We start from the raw sequence: 18372 nt of genomic DNA, 5'->3' as shown, positions 1-18372 counted from the left end.
CGGGAGACGTGGTGCCGCTGCGGGCTCGCTCTGCCGTGCGCTAGGCTTGGTGGGAAGGCCTGTTCTCGAGTCCGCGCTTTTCGTCGCCGCCATGTCGGGAGGTGGTGTGATTCGTGGCCCCGCAGGGAACAACGATTGCCGCATCTACGTGGGTAACTTACCTCCAGACATCCGAACCAAGGACATTGAGGACGTGTTCTACAAATACGGCGCTATCCGCGACATCGACCTCAAGAATCGCCGCGGGGGACCGCCCTTCGCCTTCGTTGAGTTCGAGGACCCGCGGTGAGGCGGCATGGGGCTTGCAGCCTTGAGGAAATAGGTCCGAGTAGTCGGGGAAGACTCCAAGGCCTTAACATAGAGAACGGGGAGGCGGGGGCTCTTAGAGAGGTTGGGGCGAGACTGTATCGCCCATGCAGGAGTCGAGTGAGGAGCTGAGTTGGTGTGGCTTCTCTGGCGCCTCGCCTTGGACGTCCCCGGAGCCCATTCGCAGGCTGGAGCGGGAAACTGAGGCGCTGAGGGCTGGTGTAGTGGCTGGGAGCCTGGCGTGTTTCTGGGTGGGGGAGGGGCCATTCCCATTATGCGGCGCATGTGGGCTCTTCCACGTTGGGTGCGCATGTGCGGGGGGTTTGCTGGTTCCCGACTGAGCGATCTTCTCCTCCTGGTCTTTCTCATGCCTTTTACTCTCTACGATCCCGCAGGGACGCGGAAGACGCGGTGTATGGTCGCGACGGCTATGATTACGATGGATATCGTCTGCGGGTGGAGTTTCCTCGAAGCGGCCGTGGAACAGGCCGAGGAGGCGGCGGGGGTGGAGGTGGCGGAGCTCCCCGAGGTCGCTATGGCCCCCCATCCAGGCGGTCTGAAAATAGAGTGGTTGTCTCTGGTAAGTATACTGGTAGTGTGGTTGATGTGAAGGGACGGAAGCTACTTAAAAACTTTCTCTTGCGTGACCGGTTTAACAATTGCAAATTTTTCATGCTAGGTCTTAAATTGCTTTAGTTTTTGGGTGAATTTAATAAACGAGGATTGCTGCTGTGGTGATTTACCAAATTAGGTTGCGGTACTAGATACGAAGATCCGTTACAAATAATTTTGGACTCTGGATTCCAGAATCTTACCAGCTCTTTACCTGGTATCACTTAAGTACAACTATTAAGTATTTTAAAGTACTCTTCGTCCTAGTGTACCTTATCAGCCTAACGTAAAATTTAAGATAATTGATACTAAGAAAAAAAATCACTTTTTCAGGACTGCCTCCAAGTGGAAGTTGGCAGGATTTAAAGGATCACATGCGTGAAGCAGGTGATGTATGTTATGCTGATGTTTACCGAGATGGCACTGGTGTCGTGGAGTTTGTACGGAAAGAAGATATGACCTATGCAGTTCGAAAACTGGATAACACTAAGTTTAGATCCCATGAGGTAGGTTATACACTTATTCTTTTTTTTGACCAGAATTGGATACAGTGGTCTTAACAGTGGAATTTGAAGGTAAGGATTCATGCAAAGGTGTCCAAGTAAATTGCCAGATTTCTGGTTTTAGTTACATTGTATTCATTCAGCATGCCTGAAGCTAGGTGAAAGCTTAGATCTTTCAATGGAAAGTTCTGTCTATCCAATAGGGAGAAACTGCCTACATCCGGGTTAAAGTTGATGGGCCCAGAAGTCCAAGTTATGGAAGATCTCGATCTCGAAGCCGTAGTCGTAGCAGAAGCCGTAGCAGAAGCAACAGCAGGAGTCGCAGTTACTCCCCAAGGAGAAGCAGAGGATCACCACGCTATTCTCCCCGTCATAGCAGATCTCGCTCTCGTACATAAGATGATTGGTGACACTTTTTGTAGAACCCATGTTGTATACAGTTTTCCTTTATTCAGTACAATCTTTTCATTTTTTAATTCAAACTGTTTTGTTCAGAATGGGCTAAAGTGTTGAATTGCATTCTTGTAATATCCCTTTGCTCCTAACATCTACATTCCCCTCGTGTCTTTGATAAATTGTATTTTAAGTGATGTCATAGACAGGATTGTTTAAATTTAGTTAACTCCATACTCTTCAGACTGTGATATTGTGTAAATGTCTATTCTGCCCTGATTTGTGTGAACTGGGATGTTGGGGGTGTTTGTGGTTATCTTACCTGGGGAAGTTCTTATGTTTATCTTGCTTTTCATGTGTCTTTCTGTAGACATATCTGAAGAGATGGATTAAGAATGCTTTGGATTAAGGATTGTGGAGCACATTTCAATCATTTTAGGATTGTCAAAAGGAGGATTGAGGAGGATCAGATCAATAATGGAGGCAATGGTATGACTCCAAGTGCTATTGTCACAGATGAAATTGGCAGTATTGACCTTATACTAAAAGGCAGGGGGTAAAAATGATTATATACATTTTCCTTAAAACACTTGAATGTTTTATTCAGTTATCTTTAGCTACAATTGCTTTGCTCTTTAAACCTTGGCAATTGTGGCAAAATTATGTTGCCCATTTTGTAGCAACTTATTTTGCTCCCTTCCCCCCATTTTTGTTATAATAGGGACTAATGTGGGAAGAACTGGCTAATTTGTCACAGTGCTTAGTTACAACTGTTAATGTGTGACCTGCTGTTGGTGTACATGTGGGTACAGGGTGTCTTTAAATCCAACAAGATAGAGTATAATATCAATACTGCTAAATCTGCATGTCCTCTGTGTGACTGATAGAGCGTTGCTATTTCATTTTTTTAAGACAAAATGAAAGCAAAATAATAGAGTTCCAATGTATTGGTGTAGATAATCTAGTTGGGAATACTTAGGTCTCACCTTCCCCTTTAATATTCATAATTGATTCATATGTTTAAAACACTTTAATTTACAAATTAAATTGCAAATGGGAGCATTAGATTTAGTTTTAGACTTAGGTGGGTAGCAATGCCAGTAAACTTAAATTACATAACTTCTTGCAACCACGAAACCTGTAATACGCTGTACAGTAACAAGTGTTGGCATTATCAGTTGAACTGTAAATATAAGATGCTTCTTCCAATTAGTCTCTATGTTGATTAAGTTTCTAAAATTTATCTGAACACCATTCAGAAACTTGTTTTGGGGAATTTGATAGTTATTGATGTGCATCTGTTAAACTGATGACTGACATAACTCATCATTCCCCAGAAACCTTTTTTGATTACAGTATCTAACGTTTTGCCTCCTCTTTTTTGGTTTTGCTGGTTATAAAGGTTTGGATTGGAGAGGGCTCACTGGATCCCAATCCTTGGAGCTGGATCATTGGATTCAAATCATAATGTGGATAGGATAGGGAGGATGAATTACCAGGATTCATGGAGCGGGATCAGATTACCAGGAACATAGGAGTGGATTCCTGCCCCAACCAAACCGCATTCGTGTGGATTTTTTTATTCAACTTAATTGGCTATTCCAAAGATTTTTTTTTCCTATTTTTGACGATTGGAGCCCTTAAGATGCACGATGGAATTGTGTTTTGCATTTTTTGGTAAAAGGAGCAAAGCGAGGACCTGGAGATAAACGCTGGAGCAATCTCCTTGGAAGGATTCAGCACGAGTAGATGGTAAACATTTAAAGGGGAAAGGGGGGGTTTGTTTAAAATAGTAAATCAGTAAGTCACTTCTAAATTTAAAGAAAACAAAATTGGAGTTGAAGAATAAGTAGGTTTCCAATTGGCTATTGCCATTTTTCTTTGAAAAAATAAACATTTTTTAAAAAACTATGCATGGTTGTCCTTTTTCCTCTTCATGTAAGATTCTAACTGGGTCTATCAGTTAATCTTTAAATTGTTAAGTAAGATAAGATTTTGACTATTGTGTTTATATGTTAGCAAATTAAAAGTTCTTAAAAGGCAATCTAATGGTATTAGCTATCTTTTATTGTTAATTGTAAAAGTTTTCAGGGGAAGGCAAAAGGGGAATAAGGCATTTGTATATGTAACATGGTAAATGACGGTCGGGGGTGGATCTAGCATCTGAAAGATAAGCTTCTCTACTTTGTTATAAAGTAATTTAAAAACTACAGATGCTGCTTATTGTCTGGTAATATAGGCAACAGGCTTTTGTGCAAAATTGGTTGATGGCTAGTAAATTAGTGTTCACTTGGAGATAGTTTTGATATTCTCAAACTCATCTCAAAAAACGGTAAGTATTAAATGTTAACATCAGTGCAGATGTATTACTAGAACTGGTTTTTATTTTTGAGACAGAGTCTAGCTCTATTGCCCGGACTGGAATGCAGTGGTGTGATCTGGGCTCACTGCAACCTCCGCCTCCTGGGTTTGAGTGATTCTCCTGCCTCAGTCTCCCGAGTAGCTGGGATTACAAGTGTGTGCCACCTCGTCTAGCTAATTTTGTATTTTTAGTAGAGATGGGTTTTCTCCATGTTACCCAGGCTGGCCTTGAAACTCCTGGCCTCAAGTATCTGCCTGCCTCTGTTAAGATTACAGGTATGAGCCACTGTGCTTGGCCTGTAGAACTTTTAACACAAGTCACATTTATTTTTTGAAAGGAAGAGTGCACAAGATTAACTTATTTGGATGAATCATTGCTAGTAAAAAACTGGACATTTAGAATTTTGCCTTATAAGCCCTTCTCAACCATAAGATTATTTTGTACCTAAAACTTTGGTGTTCTCTACCAAAGCAGTTGTTAAAACTTGTAGTCTGCTACTTTTTGTATTTGTCTACTGACAGCCCCTTGATACTATTTGGGTTGGGGGAGGGGATCTAAAATCTCGTTTCAGAACTAGTCACAACCATCAAATCACTCTTATGCACCCAAAATAACTAGACTTTACAATATTTCCCTTGGGTGCTAATTATACTTGAAAGCTGAATTTAAGGTGATTATTCAGGTGACAATTCAAAACCTAGGGAAAACTAGAAATAATCTTGGTAGTGGAAGAAATGGACTCTTAGTGTGAGGTCACCCCAGCCAGTAGATTTTAATGAACCTTGTGGAATGTCAGTAAGAGGGGATGCTAAGTTCAATGCAGAGTTTCACTAAGTAAAGCACTTAGTGTAAATTTATTAAGGATGTAGCTCTTTTTATGTAAGAATTCAATGGCCAAAAGGCAGAAATATTTACTATTTAAAATTTGAATAATTTTACATGACATTCTTGAATTTCTAAGTTCTGTTTCATATATAGAACATTTTAAAAATTCATCAGATTATTAAAGAGAAAATAAATGATTAATAATTTGGGAAGGTAAATGTGAGCTAGGCTTAAGCAAACTTTGGTTATTTGTGTTCATTGGATGTTTTAGAAACAACCAAAATATGTAAATGACGTTCACTCAAGTTTGAGTGTTTTAAGTTGAAAGATGTGCTCTACTAAAAGTTACAGTAATTCTAACCTCAAATTGAAATGAGAAAATATTCCTTGTTATATAGGCTGTATTTGAAGATTCTATAGAAAAGACAATGTTGGTTTATGAAAGATAAAGGGGCACAGATTTTGTAGTTAAGATGAGCAGACAGCTAAAAGCTGTGATGGGAAGTACGAACTGCTCCTGTTTATAGTATTAGTGGACCTTTAGGTCTCTATCTGTATTGGCAATTGTTAGAAGAAAGTTATACCCTTTTGAAACTACAAAAGCTGTCTTGGACTTTCCTCCTCTTCTCCCTATTTATGTCCCCTTAGAATATTGTAGGGAGCCTATAATTATTTTCTAACCAAGGAAAAACTTAAGTCTCTTTAAGAAGCAATTGCTTTTCATAACATCAGATTGAATAACCCACCTTGCTGTTCAGCCCACATCCTACTGGAAACAAAAGGTAAGAAACCCATTTTCTGGTTCCTGATTGTTTGGGATCTGAATTTTGTTTCTAAAACTAAGTTTAGTATTTTTAAAAACACTATTTGGAATGTGAGTAGATTCCCCTCATTTAAAACGGTTTTTCGTAAGTTTTATGCTTCAGTAAATAATTTTGAATGCTCACGTCTGCACATCATAGTGTTTGCATTTAATATGATTTATTGTAGAATCTCAACTTTTCTCAGTGTTGTCTTTGAAACATTGTCTTGCTCATTAGGGCTGGTGTTTTCACATTTCTGTGGTCAAGGTGAATTTCTTATGTGTGCCTTTTTGCTTACTTTGTATATGAATTTTGTAATTTAAATTGCAAGTAAGTTATATATATGTATTTACCACAAATAGTATTAAAAGATGAAAAACTGTTAGACTGAAGTTCTGTTGTAACATAACCACTCTGACTTATTTCCATCACAGTATGAAGAGTGCAAACGCAGAAAACAGATTACAGTCTCTTACCCATTTTCTGAAATCCAAACAAAACTGAAAAGATTTTCTGTTGTTGAGCTAATTAAATGTGAAACCTGACCAGAATTGATGCCTTCATTTTGCACTTAGTGTGACTAAACTGTTTCCTGTTGTACTTCATTATGCATTGCATAGTTGCCACAGACTTTGCTGAGGATGTTGTTTAATACGGGTATATGTGTATCTTATAAAGTGCGTATAGCTCTGAATCCAAGATATGTCTGTCCCCAAAGAGTTTGTATAAGGGATTGTAGGAACTGTACTAGCATACACAGGCCTAATGCTTTCATCTGTAATTGGGGTATCTTGACTGAAAAACCTGTTATCGTGAATCCTTTATTGATTGAATTTTAAGTTCCCACATCTTTTTAGGCTGAAGCAGCCACAAGAAAAAAAGGTATGACCCACATTTCTTTACATTCTGTTGTAATAGTGGACTCAACAGTTACATCCCATTGAAGCAAATACTTGGCCATCCTAGAGTGTACAACATTCTTTTGAGGTAATGGTTTCTGTATTAATACTTACAGGAACATTGATCAATGAGATCCTATAGGAAAAGGTGGGAATGGCATGAAGTAAAGAGATTACAAGGAAACATCTATTCATTGTGTCTACTGTGATTGTCTATTGAATAAATAGTAGTGCTGGCAAAGGAACTTTTGCTTTAAACATAAACCCCAAGAGATTATAGTATACTTAAGCCAGTACTTACTCCTGTGATTGAGACCTTTGGAGTGCTGCTTGGTAGCTTTGAAAGCTAATGCCTAACAGCCCTTAGGATGCTTGTCAGCTTGTAGTGATCAAGAGAATGATTTTTTTGTTATTATTATAAAACTCTGTGCTTCATTACTGCACAGAATAAAAATTGAATAAATGAGTTTTTGTCATAGAAGTTAATTTAGGCAGATAAAACCTTTGTAATTTATAACATTTTAATAGGTGCTAGGCTGGGATTTCAGGGAGTGAAAAGTCATACATGACTTTTCATAAATTTACTATTTAGGTAAGCAAAACAACACCTAGTTCACCTGGATGATAAAAGGAGATAATACTCAAGCATCAGGTTAAAAAGCCTCAAGCTTCTGTCACCATACAACTTTGTAAGTGTCTGTCCACTATTGGTAGAACTGTGGACATAGGAAGATAGTGGAAACAGCCTCTAGGATGCTATGCTCATCCCTACCAAATGCACTTTGTACAAAAACAGTTTGTAGAAATGTCTTACTGAACTGTGGACGTGAAGATAGTGGAAACAGCCTCTCTAGGATGCTGTACTCATCCCCACCAAATGCACTTTGAACAAAAACAATTTGTAGAAATAAGTCATATATATTTTACAACATACTGTACTGCTATTGGAGTGCTAGGGAAAAATCACTTAGCCACCAGAGGGAGCTCTAACACAAAATTAAGCAGGAAATTATCCCTATTTTAAATAATGTACAACAAAGCACCAGCTAGCTACCTTGATCCTCTGTTTCAGCTCTAAAGTTAGATGGTTTGGGTAAGTTTTCTTGTAACTTTACCTTTGTCTTCCCATCTTTTGTGCAAAATTGTCCTTTTCAGCTTATGCATCCATTTAGGTTTTCAGTAGAGTTTACCTTACGGGTACTGATTTTTGTAACAGAAAAATAAATCTGGGTTCTGGGACTAAGAAAATGTGGAAGACACAAGTCTGCTTGTTTTTCTGCCTGTCTTGTCCAGCTATGGAATAATAAGTCCATGAATGTGAGAATTGAGAACAGGAGTTAGGTGTGCTGGAGAAAAAAATCTAGATGTAACAAGTTGGTTATGAACTAGAAGAAATGAATATGCTCTCAGAGACCTGTAGTTTGTTTTCATGCTGTGACAGTTTCGGGAGTGATGATCTTTCTCAGTATTACTAAGAGGTTCTTGAAGTTTGTCTTAACATCCTACTTATATGTCAACTTAGCTGTTTTCTATTTTCCAGGCCTCACTTAAGTAGCATGTTATTTTGTGATCAGAAAGTCAGTACACACAATAGTTAATGCCATATTAACAGCTGAAAGTTAACTGAGAATTAAACACTTTAGTATTTGTCATTCCCATTACTCCTTTCTTCCCAAGTTTCTTTTATAAAAATGGCAAGGACACAAACTTGTCTCCTGTTTAAAGTATAAATTGTCATTGAGAATACTAAACCTTTTAGGCCCCTTGATGGGATTTAGTCATCCAGAGGACAGATGTGGGACTGGACCACTGGCTGTAAAACATTAATTTTAGAAAATAGGTCTATTCAGAAGAATAAGGCACTAAAAGTGGACAAAGTGGACTACTTGGTTGAGGGGTGGGGGAGGAATAAGTTTACACAGTAGGGATTTCCCTGCTTGCTAAGTTAACACTGTGTAGTAAGGAAGGCTACAGAAGGTGGTTACTGTTAACTAGTAGCCTTGTTGCAAATTGGATTGACAGCTCAAAGGGCACTAACTAGATTGAAGCCTGTCCTTGATCCTGTAAATGTTAACTCTGGTGTCCCTTTGATAATTTTTTTTTTTTTTTGGTCAACCTTGGCTAGCATAACAAAATATCCCTTTGATAATTTTTAAATAACGTTTGAAAATACACTCTGAAGCCACATACTTTGCAAATGAAAATTTAGAATATCTTTGTAGAAAGAAAAGTGCTAACAAAAACCATGGCAGATTGTTCCCTTAGGTGCTCTGTATTAGAGGAGCCTTTATATGTCATCTTGAGATAAACTTTCAAGTTGCAACAATTAAGCCTTAATACATAGGAACGGACTGTTGGATCAGTCAAACAAAAGGGAAGGTATAACCTTTAGATAGGACTGGGAAGTCCTGGGTGAATCTTTTCTACCCTTAATAGTGGCATGCCTAGAAATTTGAGCTACAAAATACTAAACACCAAGAGTGACATCCACTTTTTTTTTTTTTTGGCATGGGATCTCACTCTAGCCTAGGCTGGAGTGTAGTGGTGTAATCTCAGTTCACTGCAATCTCCACCTCCCAGGTTCAAGTGATTATTGTCCTGCCTCAGCTTTTCGAGTAGCTGAGATTACAGGCGCCTGCCACCACACCCAACTAATTAATTTTTGTATTTTTAGTAGAGACAGGGTTTCACTATGTTGGCTAGGCTGGTCTCAAACTCCTGACCTCAAGTGATCCACCCACTTCTGCCTCCCAAAGTGCTGAGGTTACAAGCATGAGCCACCGTGCCTGTAAGACATCCAAATCTTAAGGCTAGAAATACAAAATGTTAGTCAGCAGTGCAACAAACACATTCCAAGGAAAACTCAAATAGATCCTTTGTACTCTAAAAATAGTAAATTTGCAGCAAGGCAATAGTTAAATTCTGTGTCTTCAGGGTGTCATTGCATCTATTATAACCTATAGATTTGTTTGCTTGCCAAATAGAGTTGTTCAAAATGCTGTTTGGATTTGTCTTCCCATCTCCAATCACCATGCCAGCATTTTTGTCTGTACCCAAATTCATATTATTGAAGTGTTAAAGCTGGTTTCAGTGACTTGGTGTCTTCACACTGGCTATCAAGTCAAAGCTTCCTAAAGCATGTCACTCCCTTAATATGAATCAACAATGGGTTATATTCTACCTTTCCAGTTTATCCTGTTCTCAATCACATCTTCCCCTGCCCCAGTTGATTTTGTAAATATATGTATTTTTTAACTCTACAGACCCAGGAACTTGAATCTATATTTCCCAATGAGCTAAATGCAGTGCCTGCAGTTTAATATTGATTGGCAAGATGGAAAGAACTAAGAATTCCCTAAAAGCAAAGCACTGTAAAAGTCTATTTCACAAGCTGTTTGTTAACTGGGTGGATTATTGGAGAAGGTATTTTAATACCAATAACTCCTCAGAGGTAAAGCCAGGAAATTTGAGCTAATTTAAATGCTAGCCTAAGTCCAAGTGTAATTGGAAAAGTAAATGTTGCCTCCAGAATTGGTCTTGCAAAGTAAAAAAAGTGGTGGTGGTGTAAGCTGTGCACACTTTCAATACAGATCATCAAGAATTGATGGCATTGTCTCCTAAAAGACTAAGCAGTTGCCTCCTGGATGTCCTTTTTCAATCATTCTCTTAAGCATATTACAGAGGAAGCTTTAAGTTGCCTCTGAATTTAGTGGTACTGCCTCAATGATAATTCCTGCATATTCATTGGGATGGAATCATTTTGTTGGCTCTTTTTGGTAACTATTCATAAAGGGATTAATACATAATGATGTATTTATCGTGAAGAGACTAGATAGTATGTATATTATTCCTTGAGTTGTGAGTCTTAAACGTTACTTCAGGACCCTGACCCTGGTCTTTAGGTTTATAGGATCAGATAGCTTAAACAATTTTCTAAAAACCAAGGGACCCAGCATTCATACATTTTAACACCCCACACCCTAAATCCCATAAGCAGCCCCATTCCTTTTACCATTAGAAATTCCACCCCTTCATGATCACACCTAATGGCTGGAGCATTCTGGAACTAATTGCGTTGTTTCTGCTTTGCTTTTCAGCATGTTTTTAAAAGTGTGTCTTGTGCATGCACTCACATTTTGCCTTTAAGCTGTAGTGTGTGTGTGTGTGTGTGTGTGTGTGTGTGTGTGTTTTGAGACGAAGTCTTACTCTGTCACCCAGGCTGGAGTGCAGTGGTGCGATCTCAGCTTCATCACTGCAACCTCCATCTCCTGGGTTCAAGCAATTCTCCTGCCTCAGCCTCTCGAGTAGCTTGGATTACAGGTGCCTGCCACCACACCCAGCTATTTTTTGCATTTTTACTAGAGATGGGAGTTTCACCATGTTGGTCAGGCTGGTCTCGAACTCCTGACCTCAGGTGATTGGCCCGCCTCAGCCTCCCAGAGTGCTGAGATTACAGGCCTGAGCCATTGCGCCTGGTCAAGCTACTCTCTAGTTTCACATGTATGTTTTGTTTCCCTCAGCTACATAGTAAACTGAGAGCAAAGGCTGTTTTTAACTTTGACATTTCTTCCAAGATGCCCAGAATGCTAGTACCTGCACCTTAACAAATGTTTGTGAATAAATACATTATTGAAATCTTAGGCAGGTGTGCCACATAGCTTAGATCTGAGACACTGTTCTTCCAGTCAGATCAGGCATATTCCTAGAATAGTAACCTGAAACGTTTACGCCCTTGCTACCTTTTTTAATGGACTATTTTGAGGGAAGATGCAAAGCCAGAGGACAGATACCTGATCTTTGTTGTTGGAGACGGGCTCTCGCTGTTATCCAGGCTGGCATGCAGTGGTGCCATCATAGCTCACTGCAGCCTTAACCTCCAGGGCTCAAGTGATCGTCCCACTTCAGCCACCTGAGTAGCTGGGACTACACAGATGCACACCGTGTCCAGCTAATTTTTCTTTTCCCTTGTAGAGACAGGGTCTTGCTCTGTTTCTCAGGCTGGTTTTGAACTCCTGGGCTCAAGCAATCCTCCCACCTTGGCTTCTCAAAGTGCTGGGACTACAGGTATTAGCCACTACGCCCAGTCCTGATCTTTCTTAATGAAAGTAATCGCTAACTGTTTTATAAAGCACTTGGGCTCTTTTTAATCCTCAAGTAGTACTTAGTCTCATTTTGCAGCTTGAGGAAATAGGCTCAGAGATGTTAAAGCAGCAGGCCCAAAACTTGAATCCAGGCCTTGTGATGAGAATTTCTTTTTGTTTTACTACTACATTGCTTTTTAAAGCCAGCCTGCCTTTTCCAGTTGGGAGGCTTCAGGGGGAGAAAAGTCTGAACCAAGTAAAAAACACCTGTAATATCTACCAGATGCCAGCAGGGTGTCCCATGGTGCCGTCTTTGATCTATGTTCTTACCCTGAGTGCTGAGGGTTCTAGAGTAGGACTACATCTAGTCACAGTGGCCATAGTCCAGAGCCTGGCAGCAAAAAAGTGGGATGACTAGCTTGGCTTTCCAGCGTGCAGTGCACAGCCAGGTCTCTCAGAGAAGCCCTTGCCCTCTTTTGACCCCTACTATTGAGGCTGGCCCCACAGGAGGACAGCTGGTCACACAGTGGCTGGGGCCTGGCTATCGACTCAGTAACTAGGTAGCAGCTACACACACACACACACACACAAAACAGCATAGAAAAGAACCTGGGAATGGGTAAATGTTTAAAACATCTGCATTTGTGTTGAGAGCTGAGTATACACTTAAATTTGTATTAGTAACAGATCCACAAGAATTACCCACTCTAGGAAGATGAGTTTTAAAAGCCAGTATGTGGTAACCCAGTTTCCAATCAAAATGTTTGCATTATATTTAGCCTACATATACAACCTTTTAGGTATCAGTTTTTGTATTCAGCAACTTGAGTTGGTAATCTACAGTTTCAAAACTATCACTTATGTGAAAACATATAGAACAAATAGCCCTTTAAAAATTTCCTTCTTAGTGCTCCTTAAGCATTTTGTACAAATGTCTGTAACTTTTATAATTATTTCTTTGCGAATCTTGGTTTCTTCACCAGAGAAGATTCTTAGAAGTATCCCCAGTGGCTAGTACAGCTCCTGGCATTTAGTAGGTGCTCAGTAATTAGTTTACTGAAATACTAATGCTTCCATGATAGTTCTGGGATAATTCTACACATGAGCCATTTTTCTAAGAAAAGTCCACATTAGAGAGGTCTTTGTTTTCGTATTCAAGATGATTAAAATTAATTATGAGCTGAAAAGTTCCTGGGTTGTCCTGGCTGGCCTTTGGAAATCTTCACTACATCTTTCTAGGTTGGAATTCTCAGCAGAGCCTGAATGTGGGGCTATATCTGAGCTATTTATCTGAGTGCCCTCCATTTGACATCGAGGACTGGGAGTTTACCAGGGCTTTTCAAGCCACTGGGAGAAACAGCTAAATTAAGAGTAACCTACTGATTTGAGATGTGGGCTTGTGCCCCTTTGTCCTCCCTGTTTCCCACAGGAGTTTTATCTCAAAACTCCTAAGCCATTGTTAAGGAGATCCCTGGAACAAACCCCAAACCTACCCTCTAATAGTCAAGTTTACCTGAATTTTCTCAGTTTTCTCAGGAGAAGACTAATCACACATTGTAATACCAACTTGGACTCTTCATGTGCTTTTCTTGTTCTTTCTTTTTTTTTTTTTTTTAGATGGAGTCTCACTCTGTTGCCAGGCTGGAGTGCAGTGGCATGATCTTGGCTCACTGCAACCTCTGACTCCTTGGTTCAAGCGATTCTCCTGCCTCAGCCTCCTGGGTAGCTAGGATTACAGGCATGTGCCACCATGCCCAGCTAATTTTTCTGTTTTTAGTAGAGATGGAGTTTCACCATGTTGGCCATCATGGTCTCAATCTCCTGACCTCATGATCTGCCTTCCCCAGACTCCCAAAGTGCTGGGATTACAGGCGTGAGCCACCTCGCCTGTCCCTGCTTTTCTTAACTGATTAGAGTAATGCCTCAACTAAGTAAAAGTGTATAGAACATGCATGGGGCTTCCTCAGGCTTCAGCATCAGTTTCACTAGATGTGCTATGTAGGAGACCGTAGGAAAATTACTGTAGGAGTAAAAGTTATCAGTTCTGATGCAAACAATCCTCTTGTTCCCAAGAAGTATCACTAAGGGATTTTTTTGGTCCCATATTATAAATAAATTGGCCTGCAAATATCTTTTCATTGTGAGGAGTAAGTATATGGTGCCTTTCTCCTTTTAAGTGTAAACTGCTAAAAGGCAGAAATAACGTGTATTCTGTATTACAACACCCAAAGTGTGTTTCTGGCCTTTGTACCGGGTGCTCAGGAAGTGTTTTCACTGACTTGGATTGACTGCTTGCTGTCTGCTCTCTGAGCATTCATTTCTGAATGAAAGGGGAGAAAGTGAAAGGAGAGGTGGGAAGAAAGAGGAAGTTGGAGAAATAAGAGGAAACAGCTGGAAGCTGAGGAGGTGGGACTTACGTAAGGTCAGTAAAACTAAAAGCTAGCAGAGGGCAGGGTCAGGCCCTGGGGGTAGAGGGCTAATTAACTTCTGTCAGCTAGTTGAATAGAGCCTTGTGTGCTTTGTTAGAGACCAAAGGTACTTCAAAGGAAAAAAATCTAGATTCTTCCCTGTGTACCTTAATAATTGTTCATCAGGTCAAAATCTATCCTGTCCTCTAGGAATTCTGGTCTTCCCTCAGGCCTAGCAGAGAGCTTTCTGCCACTACTTAGGCAACCAAGGGTGAAGTGCTTTAAGTAGTATTTGTGGACAGCAGCAGGTAAGCTTGATGTGTTATTCACAGCGTAAAGAATAAATGCTGAGTACAGCTGTTGTCCATGTGTAGAGCTTTAACAACTAGCTTACCAGTTCCCTTTACCTGCTTTTATTCCTGGACCAGATGACTGAATGTAGGATAGAGTATTCACTTGATAACATGTTTTCGCCCTGCCTTGTTCTTCACAAGAACCTTTGGCCAGGCATTAACAATTAGTAAATTTTGTTGCATATAACAGTATTTTTTTTTCTGGTGATGTGGATGGATACACATGACACTAAACAATGCTGTTTAGTGTCATTACATCCCTCTTAACTAGAGGAATGTATTTGGGGTGGAGGCTATAGCCAATGAGAAGAGGTTCACCTCTGTACCCTAGAAACTGTGTAGGGATTTAGTTTATTTTTTGACTATTAGCACAATGCTGTAACTGAGCTAATCTTTGTGGTTTGATGCAGGCCCATCAAGTTTGTGTGACCTATTAAATATCTACTTTTTCTATGCTCAGCTATTACCTTGTCCTGGGGCATCTGAGGGCAGAAAGGAACAGGTGTCCAAAGGAGGAATGTTGGTGCCTCTGTTTTCCAGTTGTATTGAATTTCTTACTTGGTGTATTTTTGACTTGTCTTCGGTTCTTTCCTTCTTGTGGTCTATGCTATTTTACTTTCTATTAGTCGGATATTCTTCCCTGTCATTAAAGAGTTATAAAATGGAGGTTAGTATTTCTATACAAATGTTTTTTGGATGAAGCTGATCGGTTTAGCATTGATTTTTACCAGTGTCTTTCAAGAAGCGTGAAGGTGATAAATGTATTTCCGTGGCTTTTAGACTCATTTTTGAAGTCTTGGATTGTGTGAATATTCTTAGAAACAATAGAATGTTTTAATTAAAAACCCTCAAATACCAGTTGAACTCAGTGTCTACTAGGAAAATGGGTAGATCTGTTATACTGCCATTTTGCTCTCTCTGACTTTGTTCCAGTTGTCAAGGAACTTAAATGGGTATTCACGGAAAAAGAATTTTTGTTTCCCCTTCCTCACCTTGCTAGTTAAAATAACTCCTGGTGACACTTCAGGTGGTAGAATTGAAACACAACCCTGACTTCTGACCACATGGGTCAAAGGCAAATGACTTCAAAGCCCTTAGTGTGGTTATCCAGTTTGGGCAATGAGGAGATAACTTCCGCTTTCCTCCCTGAGGAGTTTGTAGTACTTAGAGGGGATGGGAGGTGTCACTTTGGGGAAAATATGTTGCTTTTTCTCCTGATTGTATTGAGGCTGATATGGAAGGGTTACATTTTTTCTGGCCAATTCTTTTTGGTATTTCTAAATATTGCAATCTTGATTTTTACTATTAAATTTGTTAATTGTCAGTCTGGCATTTTTGCATAGAGTTGATCCATTAACTTGCCAGTTTGAAGCTTCTAACTAGCTATTTCCCTACTGAAAGTTTTTAGTTTATGGACCAGTCTTACCTCGTAAGACAATTACAGGTAATTGATAATGGCAGAGATACCTTATTTTCCTAGGATTCTAAGTCTGTAATCCAAATCCTCAGTGTGTTCACAGAACTTTAAAATTCTCTCCAAACTAGGAAGGAAATATCCTGTTGCTTTCTAATGTTTACTAAAAGTTGTGTTTAGAACAACAGATAGGCATCTTCGTTTGTTATGTGTCATTAATCCCTTTGCCCAGTTACCTTAGGACTCTGAAGGAGAGACAGATGGGAGAAAACCTGTCACTTGGAGACAGTAAAAGGAATAATTAACTGGCTCAGAGCTTATATGCAGAGTTCCCAGCCCCAAAGTTAACCTAGAACCACTGGATAGCACCAATAAAAATGTTTACTTCACATCTGTTATATTTCTGGAATATGTTCTAAGCATCTTACATATATTTCTCATTAAATCCACAGGTGGCCATTTGTGAGGTAGATATTTTGTTCTCATTTTCCACATGAGGAAGCTGAGACCCTAAAAGCCCTAAAAGGTTAGGTGACAGGTTATACAACTTGGAGTGTGGGAGGAGGAGAGAGGAACTTGAACAGGGCAAGTTGGGGATCTGACTTTTGTTTGGGGGGAATGTAGGCACATTGTATTTTTGGATTAGACACTTTATTCATCATGGCTGAAGGTAATATTTACTCACTAAAAATTGTTTACAATAATCAAGATGAATTTACTGTCTTTGGACATGTGCTGTCTTTTGACTGAACCACAGTATATAGTCTGTGGAAGCTTACTTAAGGAGAGGGTTCCTTTGTTGTTTGGTTAGAGAAATTGTCTGTCCTGAAGTTGGAAATAGCCCCTTATAGGTAGAGTTGGAGCATTTGATCTCCTGGTTTCATTATATTCCTCTAACAGTTGGAACTGATTGTTTTTGAGTACTTGTTTCAAACTTTTGAGTATTTTCCTTCTGGAAAATAGCTCAGTGTTTAAAATTTATCTGAACTTAAAAGGTTAATTCTTTTTCAGGGTGTTTGAAGAGCAGTCAGTTCTGGTTTTGTCTTAAGGATAGAAATAGAATTAGTCATTTTCCTCAAGAAAAGTGATTCTTCTGAATCTCAGCTCTTCAGTAATGAGAACTAGACTGTTTTCACTTGACCTCTATTTCCTGTCAGTGGGAAACCCCTCCCCAGAGGTGCTGTGTGAAAGATTGCCGGGGAAAGGGTTTCTAGATCCCAGCATCACAAGTTCAAGAGAGTCCAGTGATATTGTCATTAGAATAATGTCTTTACTTAGTACCAGTTTTCATAATCCTGAAGCTTCATTTTTACCAGTTTGAAAGGCAGCAGCTAGGGAGGAGAGACTATGCAGGGAAGGGAGAAAACTGAGGAGTGCATCACAGAGACCCTGAGTGTGTTAAGGCAGGGAAGAAGATTTGCTATCCAATGAATGAAAAGGACTTCCATTGTCCAAAGTCAGAGCAAGAACATAAAGGTTTTAGTTTACCTAGTTAATTCCTTAGGTTTGGACTTTATAGGAGACATGGGGGTCGCCCATAGCAATTTAGCTGAGAAATTTATCAGAAACTCTTTCATCATTTTCTGTCCCCTCCTGTCTTAGGCTGACCGGTTCTGATGTGTTACCTGCTTCTGCTACTGATCCAAACTGCAGAACTTCTCATTCATCCCCAAGGCCTCCAGGCAGTATCCAATGGGGAATCAGCTCTAAAAGGAACCAGACCAACGTTTTCCAGCCCCTTCATTCTGGTGACTGAGGGGAGGAAAGAATGGGAGGGGGTATACTTGTCTAGTTGATGGAAAGAAAACACACAGTTAAATTACTATATCTCCTTGGTTTTCTATTACAGTAGAATTCTGCAGCCATATTTTTATTGTGTATGTATGGGGGAAGTGTTGGAGATGGTGACCTTGATTAGAAGTGTCTGGAGGGGGATAAATGGAGGGGATAAGAGTCAGTTGGTTTTGGAAAATGTTGAAGTCTTAATGTGTCCATCTGAAGAATTTTTTTCTAAAACCAGAGTTTACAGAAATATCACTGATACAGCCCGCCCCCTCATTTTCCTGCCACAGGCGATGTCTTGGACTAGAGACACTTGTTTAATAATAGCTTGTCTCTGATATTCCCAGTAGCTACCTCTGTGTGAGGAAAGGATAGAAATGTTCAGGACATCATCATACAGGCTCCTCATCTACAAAATTCCAGTAGCAGTGACGCCTACACGGAAGACTTGGAACTGCAAACAGAGGCTGGGGTCACCTCAGTGACATCTCCTGACGCTGTCCAACCAGAAGTTCGATTTTTGTTCTGGGGGTGAAGAAGGAAACAGACTGTACTAAAGGACTAAAATAATTTCTTGTCTATACTATCTCACTTGTTTTTATTTTTGGCGGGAGAGGAGGGGTGTTGGGAT

The 18372-nt window shown here is 39.8% G+C and overlaps 1 protein-coding gene and 1 long non-coding RNA gene across 3 annotated transcripts; both read left to right on the top strand.

Moving 5' to 3' along the window:
* SRSF1 (serine and arginine rich splicing factor 1) lies at nucleotides 1-1908 on the top strand. Its single transcript, XM_012460492.3, has 4 exons — nucleotides 1-285; nucleotides 702-886; nucleotides 1252-1424; nucleotides 1625-1908. Exons 1-4 carry the CDS (start codon nucleotides 92-94, stop codon nucleotides 1817-1819), a joined length of 747 nt encoding a protein of 248 aa, XP_012315915.1. The 5' UTR covers nucleotides 1-91; the 3' UTR covers nucleotides 1820-1908.
* Nucleotides 1909-1934: 26 nt separating this feature from the next.
* LOC135270970 (uncharacterized) lies at nucleotides 1935-18327 on the top strand. 2 transcript variants are annotated; one of them, XR_010339128.1, is made up of 2 exons: nucleotides 1935-5783; nucleotides 17562-18327. It is a non-coding gene; the product is annotated as an uncharacterized LOC135270970 (long non-coding RNA). The 2 variants fall into 2 exon arrangements; XR_010339127.1 differs by having other exon boundaries at nucleotides 1935-16485.
* Nucleotides 18328-18372: the final 45 nt, after the last annotated feature.

Source organism: Aotus nancymaae, unplaced genomic scaffold, assembly GCF_030222135.1.
Source record: "Aotus nancymaae isolate 86718 unplaced genomic scaffold, 86718_ANA_hifiasm-v0.15.2.pri h1tg000072l, whole genome shotgun sequence".
Classification (NCBI taxonomy): domain Eukaryota; kingdom Metazoa; phylum Chordata; class Mammalia; order Primates; family Aotidae; genus Aotus; species Aotus nancymaae.
Note: the sequence above shows the minus strand (reverse complement) of the source record. Positions and strands in the feature narration are given on the sequence as shown.

Excerpts from the sequence above, each read along its gene's own strand:
- SRSF1 (XM_012460492.3), top strand. The coding sequence starts at position 92 with ATGTCGGGAGGTGGTGTGATTCGTGGCCCCGCAGGGAACAACGATTGC. Across the intron at positions 887-1,251 it reads AAATAGAGTGGTTGTCTCTG|GACTGCCTCCAAGTGGAAGT; the intron begins GTAAGTATACTG and ends TCACTTTTTCAG. Across the intron at positions 1,425-1,624 it reads CTAAGTTTAGATCCCATGAG|GGAGAAACTGCCTACATCCG; the intron begins GTAGGTTATACA and ends TCTATCCAATAG.